We start from the raw sequence: 16,463 nt of genomic DNA on the forward strand, positions 1-16,463 counted from the left end.
AGAAATATTGAATTACCCGTATGAAACTTGCCTATTAATTTATACTTTTTTTTACAGAGGGAATTTTTCAGTGAACTGAGCCTTAATACGGGACAGCTAGGCGTGGATGACTCCACTCCAGTCCCCCCAGGTAGGTGGGCATTGTGTACCAGTCATTTGTTGAGTTATTTCATTTTAATTGAATTGATATTGATAATACAATGTTTGCTTTAATTACTTTTCTGCTAATCTGCAGACATTTCGGTGGAGGCGGATTGTCAGCATCATTTAATTTCTGTTGTGATAACATTGTGTTGACTAACTTTAAAGTGCATCATTACCGGACTTGTGGCTCTGTTTTTCTATTACAGAGTGCCAAATCTCCTGATGTTGACAGATGTAGCGTTATACTAAAAATTATTCTGGCTACCTACAAGCTAAATAACTGCAAGTTTCTGTGTATAGATTTATAGAACTACCAATTCAGTAATAAATTCAGGAGCATAACAGTTCTCTTATCTGCAAATCTGAGCCCCAAGCCTTTTAATGATGGCACAGAAGTTACACTTTAAAGGGGTTCTCCAAGAATAAGATAAAATGGAGTCTCTGATCTAATTCAAACTATAGTCCGACCAAGTCACGTGTAAGGGCGGGCTGCAGACTGAAGACCTCAGTCGGCAGCTAGGGGCACGTCTGTGATATGTGAAGAAATATGTTTTAACCCCCATTGCGCTTGGTGAGGAGATCTCCAGCTTCATTCTCCTCCTCCATCCTTCTCCTTTTTTGTCAGTCCCACAGTTTTACAGCAGTGCACAGACTGAATGAGCCCAACTGGAAAAGAAACAATGAGGAGATGGACCTGGAGATAACCCCCTTGTGCTAAGGGAGGAAGATATAGTGTATATTTCTTCACATACTTATCACAGCTGTGCTCCTGGCTGAAATTTGTCATGCAAAATGTAGTGGTCTTCTCATAGGTGTGGTCTTTTACAGTAATTTCAATTGCATTTTTATAGTGCCAATAATTGGTTGTTTTCTTTTTTTCTCTCTGAAGAATTGTTTGAGAATGAACATTTCCAGCTTGGTAGAAAAGGTATGTAAAGTTTACTCAACTATTTCACACCCTTGGTTTTCCAGCTGTTGGAAAACTACAACTCCCAGCATGTCCTGTCAGTTTATAGATTAGGCAGATAGATCATTTATGCTCCTCCCATAGTTAATGCAGAGAAAAACATAGTTAATGTTTAGGAGTCTGTATGGAAAAAAGGAAGGAAGCCGGTTTACCGTTGCTGCCTATATTCTTTTGGAGCACGGAAGAGCGATGCTGCTGGGGACAATATCAATCGGGTATGTAGAGAAGTATATGGGGCTCAACAGATTAAATCTTCAATTTTATTGATACACTAGCTGAAGAGCCCGGCGCTGCCCGGGCATAGTAACTAACTGTGGTTAGTTATAGCAAATTATAATTATCCTCCATCCTATAGTCCCGTGCCCATATACCCATCATACATATCCACGATCCCATAGGCCCGTGCCCATATACCCATCATACATATCCTCCATCCCATAGTCGAGTGCCCATATATATATACCCATCACACATCCTCCATCCCATAGTCCCATGTCCATATACCCATCACACATCCTCCATCCCATAGTCCCATGCCCATATACCCATCATACATATTCGCCATCCCATAGTGGAGTGCCCATATACCCATCACACATCCTCCATCTTATAGTCCCGTGCCCATATACCCATCATACATATCCGCCATCCCATAGTCCCGTTCCCATATACCCATCATACATATCCGCCATCCCATAGTCCCGTGCCCATATACCCATCATACATATCCACGATCCCATAGGCCCGTGCCCATATACCCATCATACATATCCTCCATCCCATAGTCGAGTGCCCATATATATATACCCATCACACATCCTCCATCCCATAGTCCCATGTCCATATACCCATCACACATCCTCCATCCCATAGTCCCATGCCCATATACCCATCATACATATTCGCCATCCCATAGTGGAGTGCCCATATACCCATCACACATCCTCCATCTTATAGTCCCGTGCCCATATACCCATCATACATATCCGCCATCCCATAGTCCCGTTCCCATATACCCATCATACATATCCGCCATCCCATAGTCCAGTGCCCATATACCCATCACACAACCTCCATCCCATAGTCCCGTGCCCATATACCCATTATGACATCATCATCACCATGGCAACCGTTATGACATAACCGTCACCATTGCAACCTATTAAGACATCATCGCCATGGCAACCATTATGACATCATAATGAGGGGCGGGGCTTGATACACGCTCACTTTTTCCCCATTATGTAGATAGGGGCAAAATTGTCTGGTGACTTGGAAGGCGTGGGGTTAAAATTTCGCCTCACAACATAGCCTATGATGCTCTCGGGGTCCAGACGTGTGACTGTGCCAAATTTTGTAGCTGTAGCTGCGACGGTGCGGATGCCAATCCCGGAAATACACACACACACACACACACACACACACACACACACACACACACACACACACACACACATACATACACACATTGAGCTTTATATATTAGATTGGTAAAACAAGATTACATCCATGCGTAGTCTATAGATTGGAACATCATTGTGTTTCTGCTGCGCCCTGCACCCTTACTTAAGAACATCGTGAGTTGGTGGGAAACAACCCTATGATGGGTTTGTCCTGGTTAAAAATGGATCTGATCGTCAACTCTTCAAAACTATTTTATGGAAAATAATGGCTCTGTGGGGCAGAATTCGCTATGGGACGCTATGAAGGCCTGCCTGAGGGGAGTTTTGGTACAAGCCATAAATAGATCCAAGACTAAAACTAATCAGTTTGGGGGAATTCTTGCAGGACAGGGTTAGGATCACGGAAAATAAATTTGTCCTATCAGGTGCAGGAGGACCTAATGACTTGAAAGCGTCGCAAGAGGCATACTCAACACACATTAGGGAGAAGGCCAAGATAAAGTGATTATTTTCCAGGATACATTTCTATGAAGAATGGGAAAAGGCAGGGCATTTATGGGCTATGATCGCAAGGGCTCGCATAGGGACATCCTTTATAAGAGCTTTAAAAGATGAGGAAGATGCAATGGTTAATTAGCCCTATCAAATCTCAAATATTTTCAGAGAATTTTATCAGAACTTATACGGAACCAAAATACAGGTTAGCAGAGAACAAACCTTGACTTATCTGGAAGGGATTGATCTTCCAGCTATCACTGAGGCAGATCAAAAATGCCTGAAAAGTCCCCTGCAAATAGGAGTTTCAAATGGCCACAGCATCAATGGCCAATAATAAATTACTGTGGTTGGATGGGTTCCCTGGGAAAATATGTAAGAAATTCAGATATCTATTACTACCTCAATTGTTGTACACCTTCCAGGAGGCAGCCAAGGAAGGCATTCTGCCCACATCAATGAGACAAGCAGTTGTTGTTATACCCATACCGGGCAATAATCCATTGAATCCCGATTCCTATAGGCCTATATCCTTGCTACCTACGGATGTTAAAATTGTAGCAAAGTTCTGGCCACCAAGTTAGATAACGTAATATCTAATGTCATTCATAGTGGTCAATCGGGCTTTATTCCCTCTAGGTGTACAGCCGTTAATATCCATAGATTATTTTTAAATCTCCAGCTAGCAGTGGATAATAGGGGTGGAGGGAAGCTCAACCAGACCCCGCAGCAGCACACTGGATTTTTGTTTGGACTCTCGCCACAATAGGTAAACTAAATCCTTTCCCACTTGTTGATAATTATGACATCCGCATGCAACACTTAAAATATAAGATATTTTGGCAGATAGTTAATATATACGTTCAGGCACTTGTATCCCCTTTTTTTTTCTTCATGCTGATGTCTTAAAAGGAGACTTTTGAGTAAATTATACAAGGTTGGGCTCTTTTTCCTATCTAGTATACAAGCCTGTTGATAGGTGAATGGGATTCCGTTTTATATGGTCCCTTTGGACATTCATACTATAATAGCACAAATGCGGTCCTTTTTTCCGGCAGTCCTTCCCTCACACGAGGCATCTTGTTAATACTATTCCTTAATTGAGTTCATTTATTTTTTTAAATAATTTGGTAATAAAATATTGTAATTTTGTAAATGAGCCCAATTGCGCAAGTGGTTATCTTTGTATGCCCTGGATAAGTGCAATTTCGCTAGGTCATACTTTTGGATTTTACCAGTGGATAATGCAGGAGATAGGGTCGTACGCTTGCTTGACGCTGCTAAAGCATTTGACTGTTGAATGAGAATACTTCTGGGTAGTTTTGGAGAAATTCGATATGGGTGCTGAATTTATTTCACGGATCAAATTATTATATGAGAGGCTATTGGCACTATTAAGGGTAAATGGGCACCTTACTTCAGCCTTTGAACTGGGGAGGGGTACATGGCACGGTTATCCTCTGCCCCCCTATTGTTTGCATTAGTCATGGAACCACAAGTTGTGATTATTAGAAATCACCCTGGAGTAGTGGGATTTCGCAGAAGGAATATGGAGGAGAAAATTGCGCTTTATGCTGACGATGCTTTATTATTTTTGGCTGAAGCCTCCAAAACATTACCTGTAGCTATGGAGATAATTGAGAAGTTTGGGAAATATTTTGGTTTGGTGATTAATTGGACTAAATCGGTATTGCTTCCACTGGATAATGGGAACATTAATGCACCTCACTATACTGATTCGGGATTACAAGTGGTCACTGAATTTAAATATTTAGGTATTAATGTAACATCTAAAACTACTGACTATGAGAAACTTAACCTTAACCCAATGATGGCGAGATCTAAATGCATATTGGACACGTGGTCTAAACTACTACTGCGAGTTGTGGGTCGCACCAACTTGGACAAGATGATATGGATGCCATAATTGCTATATGTGTTGCATAATACTCCAATTTGGCTGCCCCAGAGATGTTTCTTGAAAGTTAATGGTATGTTCAGAGACATAAGGCCCTGTCACACGCAGCGATCTCGCTAGCGAGATCGCTTATTTTGTGACGCCACAGCGATCTTGCCAGCAAGATCGCTGTGTGTGACGGCGATCAGCGACCGGCCCCCCTGCCGTGTATCGCTGATCGTGCTCGATCCGCCTGGGACATTTTTGATCGCTGGCCAGCACGCATCGCTGCGTGTGGCAGCGAGAGATCAGCGATGCTGGTTTCTAATGTAAACATCGGGTATCCAGGAGCCGCATGGCTAATAGATCCCCGATGTTTACCTTGGAAACCAGCATGTATGCCGGTTTCCAAGGTAAACAGTGGCTATCCAAGAGCCGCGGCTCCTGGATTCCCGATGTTTACATTAGAAACCAGCTTGCTCTCTGGTCCTGATCGCTGGAGGGGCTATCTAACGATGTCATCACTCAGAGTGACCAAAAATGATGTAATACAGAGAATAGCCTGCTCGCATAACTCTGGAGGACTATTCTCATTACTTTATAGATATCTGTTGGACCTTGTATTATCAAAACACCCTATACAATCAAAAGAAAAATGGGAGGGCATGATACTCCTTATTGAAGAAGGGCTGTGGTGTGAAATACTGGAGTTTCACAGTTGTCTTTGAGTGAATCCCATAGATTTTCTCACAGGTGCTACACCAGTCATATAGAACACCCTAATTTCTCCATGACATAGGGCTTCGACCAGACTCCTTATGTGCTAGATGTAAAACATCCCCGGCTAACATGCTTCATGTCATGTGGACATGCTCCCCTTTGGAAACTATCTGGAGAGATGTAATAGCGATCCTTAATAGAACATATTCAGTCGTTACAGATCCCTCACCATTACATTAGTATGTATACTGGGATATATGGAAGATCTGAGCTCTGACGAACATGGCAAAATAGCGGTGGCACGCATGTTATACGTGTCCATGAAATTGATAGTCCTACATTGGTTATCAGAGCAGGCACCCACTGTAACAAAATATATAATAAATAAAATTATTTGATTATTAAATCTGGAACAAAACATATATTTGAAAAGCAAGGCCATCTCCAAATTTGAAAAATTATGGTTTCCATGGATTTACGGCTCCGGCCTAGCATCTAGAGAACTTCAAAGATTTCGACTAGGTCAGTTTTAATTTACAATTAGGTCCATATATATTTGGACAGAGACAACATTTTTCTAATTTTGGTTCTAGACATTACCACAATGAATTTTAAACAAAACAATTCAGATGCAGTTGAAGTTCAGACTTTCAGCTTTCATTTGAGGGTATCCACATTAAAATTGGATGAAGGGTTTAGGAGTTTCAGCTCCTTCACATGTGCCACCTTGTTTTTAAAGGGACCAAAAGTAATTGGACAATTGACTCCAAGGCTATTTCATGGACAGGTGTGGGCAATCCCTTCGTTATGTCATTCTCAATTAAGCAGATAAAAGGCCTGGAGTTGATTTGTGGTGTGGTGCTTGCATTTGGAAGGTTTTGCTGTGAAGGAAACATGCGGTCAAAGGAGCTCTCCATGTAGTTGAAACAAGCCATCATTAAGCTGCAAAAACAGAAAAAGCCCATCCGAGAAATTGCTACAACATTAGGGGTGGCAAAATCTACAGTTTGGTACATCCTGAGAAAGAAAGAAAGCACTGGTGAACTCATCAATGCAAAAAGACAGTGGTGGATGATCGCAGAATAGTCTCCATGGTGAAGAGAAACCCCTTCACAACAGCCAACCAAGTGAACAACACTCTCCAGGAGGTAGGTGTATCAATATCCAAATCTACCATAAAGTGAAGACTGCATGAAAGTAAATACAGAGGGTTCACTGCACGGTACAAGCCACTCATAAGCATCAAGAATCAAAAGGCTAGACTGGAGTTTGCTTAAAAACATCTAAAAAAGCCAGCACAGTTCTGGAAGAACATTCCTTGGACAGATGAAACCAAGATCAACCTCTACCAGAATGATGGAAAGAGAAAAGTATGGTGAAGGCGTGGTACAGCTCATGATCCAAAGCATAACACATCATCTGTAAAGCACGGCGGAGGCAGTGTGATGGCTTGGGCATGCATGGCTGCCAGTGGCACTGGGTCACTAGTGTTAATTGATGATGTGACACAGGACAGAAGCAGCCGAATGAATTCTGAGGTATTCAGAGCCATACTGTGTGCTCAGATCCAGCCAAATGCAGCCAAACTGATTGGTCGTCGTTTCATACTACAGACGGACAATGACCCAAAACATAAAGCCAAAGCAACCCAGGAGTTTATTAAAGCAAAGAAGTGGAATATTCTTGAATGGCCAAGTCAGTCACCTGATCTCATCCCAATTGAGCATGCATTTCACTTGTTAAAGACTAAACTTCAGACAGAAAGGCCCACAAACAAACAGTAACTGAAAACCACCGCAGTGAAGGCCTGGCAGAGCATCAAAAAGGAGGAAACACGGCGTCTGGTGATGTCCATGAGTTCAAGACTTCAGGCAGTCATTGCCAACAAAGGGTTTTCAACCAAGTACTAGAAATGAACATTTTATTTACAATTATTTAATCTGTCCAATTACTTTTGGTCCCTTTAAAAACAGGGTGGCACATGTTAAGGAGCTGAAACTCCTAAACCCCCGACACGTTAACCCCTTGTACACCGCGATCAAACACGATCGCGGTGTTTCGGGGGTTAAAGGGAAGCATTGGCAGGGAGGGGGCTCCCTCCGTGCTTCCCTGAGCCCCCCACGGCAGCGCAATGTGCAGCGCTGCTGCGGGGGCTCTTTCCCTACAGGCCCCCGGATCCAAGATGGCGACGGGGACCTTCGGGGGCCTGTAGGGAGCTGACTTCCTCAGTGCCTGCAAAGCGCAGGCATGAGGAAGTCTGCAGCAGTGCCTGTGACAGATCGCTGATCTGTCACAGTGACCTGTGATGTGACAGATCAGCGATCTGTCACAGGACAGTGATGTTCCACCTGGAACAATGTATTAAAGTTAAAAAAAAGTGTAAAAATAATTTTAAAAAAATTGCTAAATAAATTAGTAAAAAAAAAAATATATATTCCCCAATAAATTCATTTTTTGAAAATAAAAAAAAAAGCAAAACAATAAAAGTACACATATTTGGTATCGCCGCGTCTGTAACGACCCGCCCTATAAAACTGTCCCATTAGTTAACCCCTTAAGCGAACCCCTTAAAAAATAAAAAACGAAGCAAAAAATGATTTATTATCATACCACCGAACAAAAGTGCAATAACGCGCGATCAAAAAGACGCATATAAATATCCATGGTACCGCTGAAAACGTCAGCTTGTCCCGCAAAAATCGAGCCGCCATACTGCGTCATCCGCAAAAAAATAAAAAAGTTATAGCTCGCAGAATAAAGCGTTGCAAAAATAATTATTTTTTATGTAAAATAGTTTTCATTGCATAAAACCGCCAAAACATTAAAAAAAGACCTAAATGAGGTATCGCTGTAACCGTACTGACCCGAACAATAAAAACGCTTTATCAATTTTACCGCACGCGGAACGGTGTAAACGCACCCCCCAAAAAAAATTCTTGAAACGCTGGTTTTTGTTCATTCTGCATCCCAAAAATCGGTATAAAAAGCGATCAAAAGATGTCATGTGCCCGAAAATGGTACCAATAAAAACGTCAACTCGTCCCACAAAGAATAAGACCTCACATGACTCAGTGGGTCAAAATACGGAAAAATTATAGCTCTCAATATGTGGTGATGCAAAAACTATTTTTACAATAAAAAGCGTCTTTTAGCGTGCGACAGCCGCCAAACATAAAAACAGCCATAAATAGTAAATCAAACCACCCGTTATCACCCCCTTAGTTAGGGAAAAATAATAAAATAAAAAAAAATTTATTTATTTCCATTTTCCCATTAGGGTTAGGGCTGAGATTAGGGTTAGGGGTGTGTTGGGGTTAGGGTTGGAGTTATAATTGGGGGGTTTCCACTGTTTGGGCACATCAGGGGCTCTCCAAATGCAACATGGCGTCTGATCTCAATTCCAGCCAATTCTGCGCTGAAAAAGTCAAATGGTGCTCCTTCCCTTCCAAGCTCTGCCATGCGCCCAAACAGTGTTTTACCCCAACATATAGGGTATCGGCGTACTCAGGACAAATTGCAAAACAACTTTTGGGGTCCAATTTCTCCTGTTACCCTTAGGAAAATAAAAAATTGGGGGCAAAAATATTTTTGTGGAAAAAAATGATTTTTTTATTTTCTCGCCCAGGCTTTAAAAACTTCTGTGAAGCACTTTGGGTTCAAAGTGCTCACCACACATCTAGATAAGTTCCGTGGGGGGTCTAGTTTCCAAAATGGGGTCAATTGTGGGGAGTTTCAATATTTTAGGTACATCAGGGGCTCTTCAAACGCACATGACACCCGCAGACCAATCCATCAAAGTCTGCATTCCAAAACGTCACTACTTCCCTTCCGAGCCCCGACGTGTCCCCATACAGTAGTTTTCTCAAACATATGAGGAATCAGGGTACCCAGGACAAATTGGACAACAACTTTTGGGGTCCAATTTCTCCTGTTACCCTTGGGAAAATAAAAAAATTGGAGACTAATTGATCATGTTTGTGGAAAAAATACGATTTTTTTATTTTCATGCCTGGGCATTATAAACTTCTGTGAAGCCCTTGGGGGTTCAAAGTGCTCACCACACATCTAGATAAGTTCCTTAGGGGGTCTAGTTTCCAAAATGGGGTCATTTGTGGGGGGTTTCAACTGTTTAGGTACATCAGGGGCTCTCCAAAAGCAACATGACACCCACAGACCATTCCATCAAAGTCTGCATTCCAAAACGTCACTACTTCCCTTCTGAGCCCTGACGTGTGCCCATACAGTAGTTTTCTCCCACATATGAGGTATCAGCGTACTCAGGACAAATTGGACAACAACTTTTGGGGTCCAATTTCTCCTTGTACCCTTGGGAAAATAAAAAAATTGGTGACGAAAAGATCATGTTTGTGGAAAAAATATGATTTTTTTATTTTCACGCCCGGGCGTTATAAACTTCTGTGAAGCACTGGGGAGTTCAAAGTGCTCACCACACATCTAAATAAGTTCCTTGGGGGGTCTAGTTTCCAAAAATGGTGTCATTTGTGGGGGGGTTTCCACTGTTTTGGTACATCAGGGGTTTTCCAATCGCGACATGGTGTCCGATCTCAATTCCAGCCAAAAACGTCAAATGGCGCTGCTTCCCTTCCGAGCTCTGCCATGCGCCCAAATAGTCATTTACACCCACATATGGGGTATCAGTGTACTCAGGACAAATTGCACAATAACTTTTAGGGTCCTGTTACCCTTGGAAAAATAAAAATTGGGGGTGAAAAGATCATTTTTGTGGCAAAAATATGATTTTTTAATTCTACCGCTGTACGTTATAAACTTCTGTGAAGCCCTTGTGGGTTCAAAGTTCTCACCACATATCTAGATAAGTTCCTTGGGGGGGGGGGGGGTCTAGTTTCCAAAATGGGGTCACTTGTGGGGGGATTCCACTGTTGAGGTACATCAGGGGCTCTCCAAACGCGACATGGCTTCCGATCTGAATTACAGCCAATTTTGCATTGAAAAAGTCAAACGGCGCTCCTTCCCTTCTGAGATCTGCCATGCGCCGAAACAGTGGTTCCCCCCACATATCCGGTATCAGCGTACTCAGGACAAATTGCACAATAACTTTTGCAGTCCAATTTCTCCTGTTACCCTTGGTAAAATAAAGAAAAATTGAACCTGAAGTATTTTTTTTGTGAAAAAAAGTTAAATGTTCATTTTTTTTTTAAATATTCAAAAAATTCCTGTGATGCACCTAAAGGGTTAAAAAACTTCTTGAATGTGGTTTTGAGTACCTTAAGGGGTGCAGTTTTTAGAATGGTGTCACTTTTGGGTATTTTCTATCATATAGACCCCTCAAAGTGGCTTCAAATGTGATGTGGTCCGTAAAAATAAAATGGTGTTGCAAAAATGAGAAATCGCTGGTCAATTTTTAACCCTTATAACTTCCTAACAAAAAAAAATTTTGATTCCAAAATTGTGCTGATGTAAAGTAAACATGTTGGAAATGTTATTTATTAAGTTTTTTGTGTGCCGTTCTCTGTGATTTAAGGGCATAAAAATTCAAATTTGGAAAATTGCGAAATTTTTGCCAAATTTCCGTTTTTTTCACAAATAAACGCAAGTTATATGAATGAAATTTTACCACTAACATGAAGTATAATATGTCACGAGAAAACAATGTCAGAATCACCGGGATCCATGGAAGCGTTTCAGAGTTATTACCTCATAAAGGGACAGTGGTCAGAATTGTAAAAATTGGCCCGGTCATGAACGTGCAAACCACCTTTGGGGCTTAAGGGGTTAATAATAAAAAAATGTTGATTTAAAAAAAAATGTTACTTTTGCCCTTTAGAATAGAAATGTTGCTACTTTTGTCTGCTTGTACAACTCAACACCATTCACGTGCATCGGGATGAGCTGTAACACGAGGCAAAACCCATGAAACGGGAGTGGTGCAATTTATGAAAAAAAATCACATACCATATTTTTTGTACTATAAGACACAGTTTTTGCAGCAGGAGAGAAATATTCCTGTCTGCAAGCAGCTTTCTATAGTTGCAGAAAATACACAGCTTCCTTCCCGATCTGTATCAGCGCAGTTCTTTCTCCTCTTGCATGACACTGATCAGTCTGATGGTGGAAAGGCTAGAGAGGAAGCTACCAGGACTTGCACAGTCACTGCGCCTTGAAAAGCTGAAGGATCAGGAACTTCAAAATATTTTTGTGTGCACAGTGTGTAGCTGCATGCATAGCTGTGTTTGTGTGCATATATAGATGTAGCAGAGCTGTGTGTATGTAGCAGAGATGTGTATGTATTGTGCATGCAGCAGTGTTGTACAAGTGAACTGCACATAGTGTCCTTTGCATGCTGTAAGACTACATGTGTATAATACACATGCTGCAGAGAAACATTAACTAACAATAGATCTGCTACCTCCCTATTCTACCCATTATAATTACTGCTATTGAGCCCTCCACTTCTTTAAACTGCCAGGAAAGTTTTAATGTAGATAATTTGTATTTCCTACTTTCTACTATTTAAGCTTGTGGTACATCTTTTTAATCCTGGACATCCCCTGGAGTCAAACCTCATGTAAGGGGAACTGGAACTTGTCAGGTCCTCTAAAGCCCCAAGCTGCCATCTGTATCTGTACTAGCCATATTCCTGAATGCATTTTAACAGTTTAATGTTCCAAAACTCTGCTGAGATGAATGGCAAATAGTATTTTATATTATGGGTCATAAGATGCTAAGAAACCATGAGTACTCTAGCGAGGCGTCCATATCCTCAAATTAGTCCAGCCTCAGTGTAATTAGCATCTTTCTATTCCCAGCAAGAAATCTTGGGTTGGTGCACAACATCCTGCAGTGCTGCTGTGACTGGAAAGAATTCACACCAAGGTGACACCTCAGGCCAGACTTGTCCTTGGTAGTGAGGTGCGCAAGCGCTCGTTACTCGAGAGTTCCCCGGATATCGTGGGTGCTCGAGTAGTAGGTTAGAGTCCCCGCTCTTGCATGTTAGACAGCCACAAAACATTTGGGGATTGTTTGACATACATGGGCAATCCCTGTATGTTTTTTTGGCTGCCTATAGCCGTGAAACATGTGGGTGTGGGGACTCGAACCTATAACTCGAGCACCTACGATACTCTGTGTATATTCGAGCACACTAGGCAAATGTGGGTATTGACTACTTGCGCTCATCACTAGTCCTGGGGAATAGATACCCTGCTGCACTAGTCCTGCATAATTGGCATATTATGAGCCGCAATATAAAAGTGTTCTTGATGCTCATACCAACAGAATTTTTTTTTCTTTTTTTTTTTAGTGATAATGCAGGAATATGGCTCTAACAGATACTGATGGCATTTTGAGTATCTATTCTACGTGGACCTGACAGGTTCTTTCTAATAGTGTAATATCAACCAATGTGGAGAAAAAACAACAAACAAAAGTTGGTGCATCGGACATTATTCATTTCTGTGTTGTGCACATGATGTCATGTACGATAATCTGTGTTTTTCCAGTCCTCGCAGAACACGACAGTGCAGCCGCTCAGCAGTATGTGCGTCAGGGATGTCCAACAGCTCTTCGGGCAGATTTATGGGCGCTCCTACTGAACATCTCAGACCAGCCTGAGGTATGTGATGGAACATTTGTTTTGTTTTTTAAAATACTAACACATGGGATTCATTTTAGGTTTGTAACTGCAACCGATTCAAGCATATCCATCTTGGTCTTAGTGGTAGCCTTCTCCAAAAAGTCAGCAGAGGGCTCTTAGTGTCCAGCATACTTAATAAAGTTACACAACAGTAACTAATGTCCTGTGGGCTGCCAGGAACCTATCGTCTTAGAGCAGAACATATTTTGGTGCACTTTTGTACATTTAACTACCCAAGGGACCACAATAACATTTGTCTAAAAGGGGCCATTCTTGAAGAATGAAAAAGATACATATTACAATATGTCACCAACTTGTTCATTCCTTGCCTAGATGACTTGGTGCTGTATTGAAAAATCATACAAAACACTAAATGTACTGTAAGTATTCCCTCACCTATCGTCAGATCATACTCTCCCCCTCCCGGTGCGGTTTCTGCACTTGCCTGCTTCTCAGATGGTCTCCGGCGCCACAGCTCTTCCTGTGTTCAGCGGTCACGTGGTACCGCTCATTAAAGTAATAAATATGCACGCCACTCCACTCCCATAGGCGTGGACGGCATATTCATGACTTTAATAAGCGGTACCATGTGACCGCTGAACACTGGAAGGAGGTGCCGGAGACCATCAGGAGAAGCAAGTGCAGGGACCACGCCAGGAGGGGGTGAGTATGACGAGGAAGACGGAGGAAGCCATGCATTATTCACCTGTACACGTTCCACAGCCGCGCGCCGCTCTGTCTTCTGCGTCCTCTGGCTGTGACATTCAGGTCTGAGGGCGCGATGATGTGTTTAGTGTACGCCCTCAGCCTGAACAGTCACTGCAGAGACCCGGAAGACAGAGTGGTGCACGGCGGTGGAACGGGGACAGGTGAATATTGCAGGTGCTGGGGTCCTGAGCCAGCGGCGACTCCGGCACCTGGCCCCCATAGCGCACTGATGTCCCCACCTACTCAGGACACCGACACCTGGCCCCCAGTGAACTTTATGGAGCATTATATGAGGCATATTTTGTATGGAGCATCTTATTGGGCACATTATGGAGCATTATATGGGGCTCCTGATTCAATATTGATATTCAAAAACATTAACCTACTGATGTCTCAATTAATTTTACTTTTATTGGTATCTATTTTTATTTTTGAAATTTACCAGTAGCTGCTGCATTTCCCACCCTAGTCTTATACTTGAGTCAACAAGTTTTCCCAGTTTTTTGTGGCAAAATAAGGGGCCTCGGCTTATACTCGAGTATATACGGTATTTGAGAAGCAATCGGTTCTTTTTGCCATAACAAGTCTGTCTGACATGGGAATATCATCTTTCTTCGTTAATACCGTGGGTACGGAAAGCATTCATACACCTTTAAATTTTTCACTCTGTTTCATTGCAGCTATTTAGTAAATTCAAAAAAATTCACTTTTTTCATATTAAAGTACACTCCACCCCACCTTGACTGAAAAAAATCAGATATGGAGCAATTTTTGCAAATTTATTAAAAAAGAAAAACTGAAATATCACATGGTCATAAGTATTCAGACCCTTTTGCTCAGACACTCATATTTAAGTCACATGCTGTCCATTTCCTTGTGATCTTCCTTGAGATGGTTCTTCTCCATTGGAGTCCAGCTGTGTTACATTAAACTGATAGGACTTGATTTGTAAAGGCACACACCTGTCTATACAAGACCTCACAGCTCACAGTGCATGTCAGACCAAATGGGAATCATGAGGTCAAAGGAAGTGGCCAAGGAGCTCAGAGACAGAATTGTGACAAGGCACAGATCTGGCCAAGGTTACAAAAGAATTTCTGCAGTACTGAAGGTTCCTAAGAGCACATAATCCATAATCCTTAAATGGAAGAAGTTTGGGACCACCAGAAGTCTTCCTAGACCTGGTCGTCCAGCCAAACTAAGCAATCGTGGAGAAGAGCCTTGAAGAGAGGTGAAGGAGAACCCCAAGATCACTGAGGCTGAGCTCGACAGATGCAGTAGGGAGATGGGTGAAAGTTCCACAAAGTCAACTATCACTGCAGCCCTCCACCAATCGGGCCTTTATGGCAAAGTGGCCTGACGGAAGCCTCTCCTCAGTGCAAGACAAATGAAAGCCCACATAGTTTGCTAACAAACACAGGAAGGACTCCCAGACTATGAGAAGTAAGATTCTCTTGTCTGATCAGACAAAGATAGAACTTTTTGGTGATAATTCTAAGCGGTATGTGTGGAGGAAACTAGGCTCTGCTCATCACCTGCCCAATACAATCCCAACAGTGAAACGTGGTGGTGGCAGCATCATGCTGTGGTGGTGTTTTTCATCTTGCAGGGACAGGTCAACTGGTTGCAATTGATGGAAACATTAATGCAGCCAAGTACAGAGATATTCTGGATGAAAGCCTCTTCCAGAGTGCTCTGGACCTCAGACTTGGCTGAATGTTCACCTTCCAACAAGACAATGACCCTAAGCACACAGCTAAAATAACAAAGGAGTGGCTTCAGAACAACCCTGTGATCGAGCCCTGACCTAAACCTAAATGAGCATCTCTGGAGAAACCTGAAAATGGCTGTCCACCAGCGTTCACCATCCAACCTGAGGGAACTGGAGAGGATCTGCAAAGAAGAATGGCAGAGGATCCCCAAATCCAGGTGTGAAAAACTTTTTGCAGCATTCCCAAGAGAAGACTCATGGCTGTACTAGCTCAAAAGGGTACTTCTACTCAATACTGAGCATAGGGTCTGAATACTAATGACCATGTGATATTTCAGTTTTTCTTTTTTAATAAATTTGCAAAAATTTCTACGTTTCTGTTTTTTCAGTCAAAATGGGGTGCAGAGTGCACATTTAGGCTATGTGCACACACTGCGGAACTGCAGCAGTTCCGCAGACATGGTACAGTACCATGTAACCCTATGGGTTTTAAAAACCGCTGTGCTCACGCTGCGGTTTTTTCCACGCGGTTTTGCTGCGGTTTATAAACCGCAGCATGTCAATTGTTTCTGCGGATTCCGCTGCGGTTTCACACCTTTAACATAGTAGAGGTGTGAAACCGCAGGGGAAAACCGCAGGTCACTTTACCTGCGGTTCCGCACGGAAAAACCCGCAGGTGAATCTGCAGTGTGTGCACATAGCCTAATGAGAAAAAAATGAACTTTTTTGAATTTACCAAATAGCTGCAATGAAACAAAGAGTGAAAAATTTAAAGGAATCTGTATACTTTCCCTACCCACTGT

At 42.3% G+C, this 16,463-nt stretch overlaps 1 protein-coding gene across 3 annotated transcripts in view; it reads left to right on the plus strand.

Moving 5' to 3' along the window:
- The window catches only part of TBC1D19 (TBC1 domain family member 19), a 294,506-nt gene that overhangs the window by 130,203 nt on the left and 147,840 nt on the right, over positions 1-16,463 (plus strand). For all 3 annotated transcript variants that reach the window (XM_073574712.1, XM_073574713.1, XM_073574714.1), the window contains exons 9-11: positions 58-130; positions 1,034-1,072; positions 13,108-13,220. In XM_073574712.1, coding sequence (XP_073430813.1) covers positions 58-130; positions 1,034-1,072; positions 13,108-13,220 — 225 coding nt within the window. The remainder of the gene's footprint in view (positions 1-57; positions 131-1,033; positions 1,073-13,107; positions 13,221-16,463) is intronic.

This window comes from Dendrobates tinctorius, unplaced genomic scaffold, assembly GCF_039654945.1.
Source record: "Dendrobates tinctorius isolate UK_male_01 unplaced genomic scaffold, ASM3965494v1 ptg000039l, whole genome shotgun sequence".
NCBI lineage: Eukaryota > Metazoa > Chordata > Amphibia > Anura > Dendrobatidae > Dendrobates > Dendrobates tinctorius.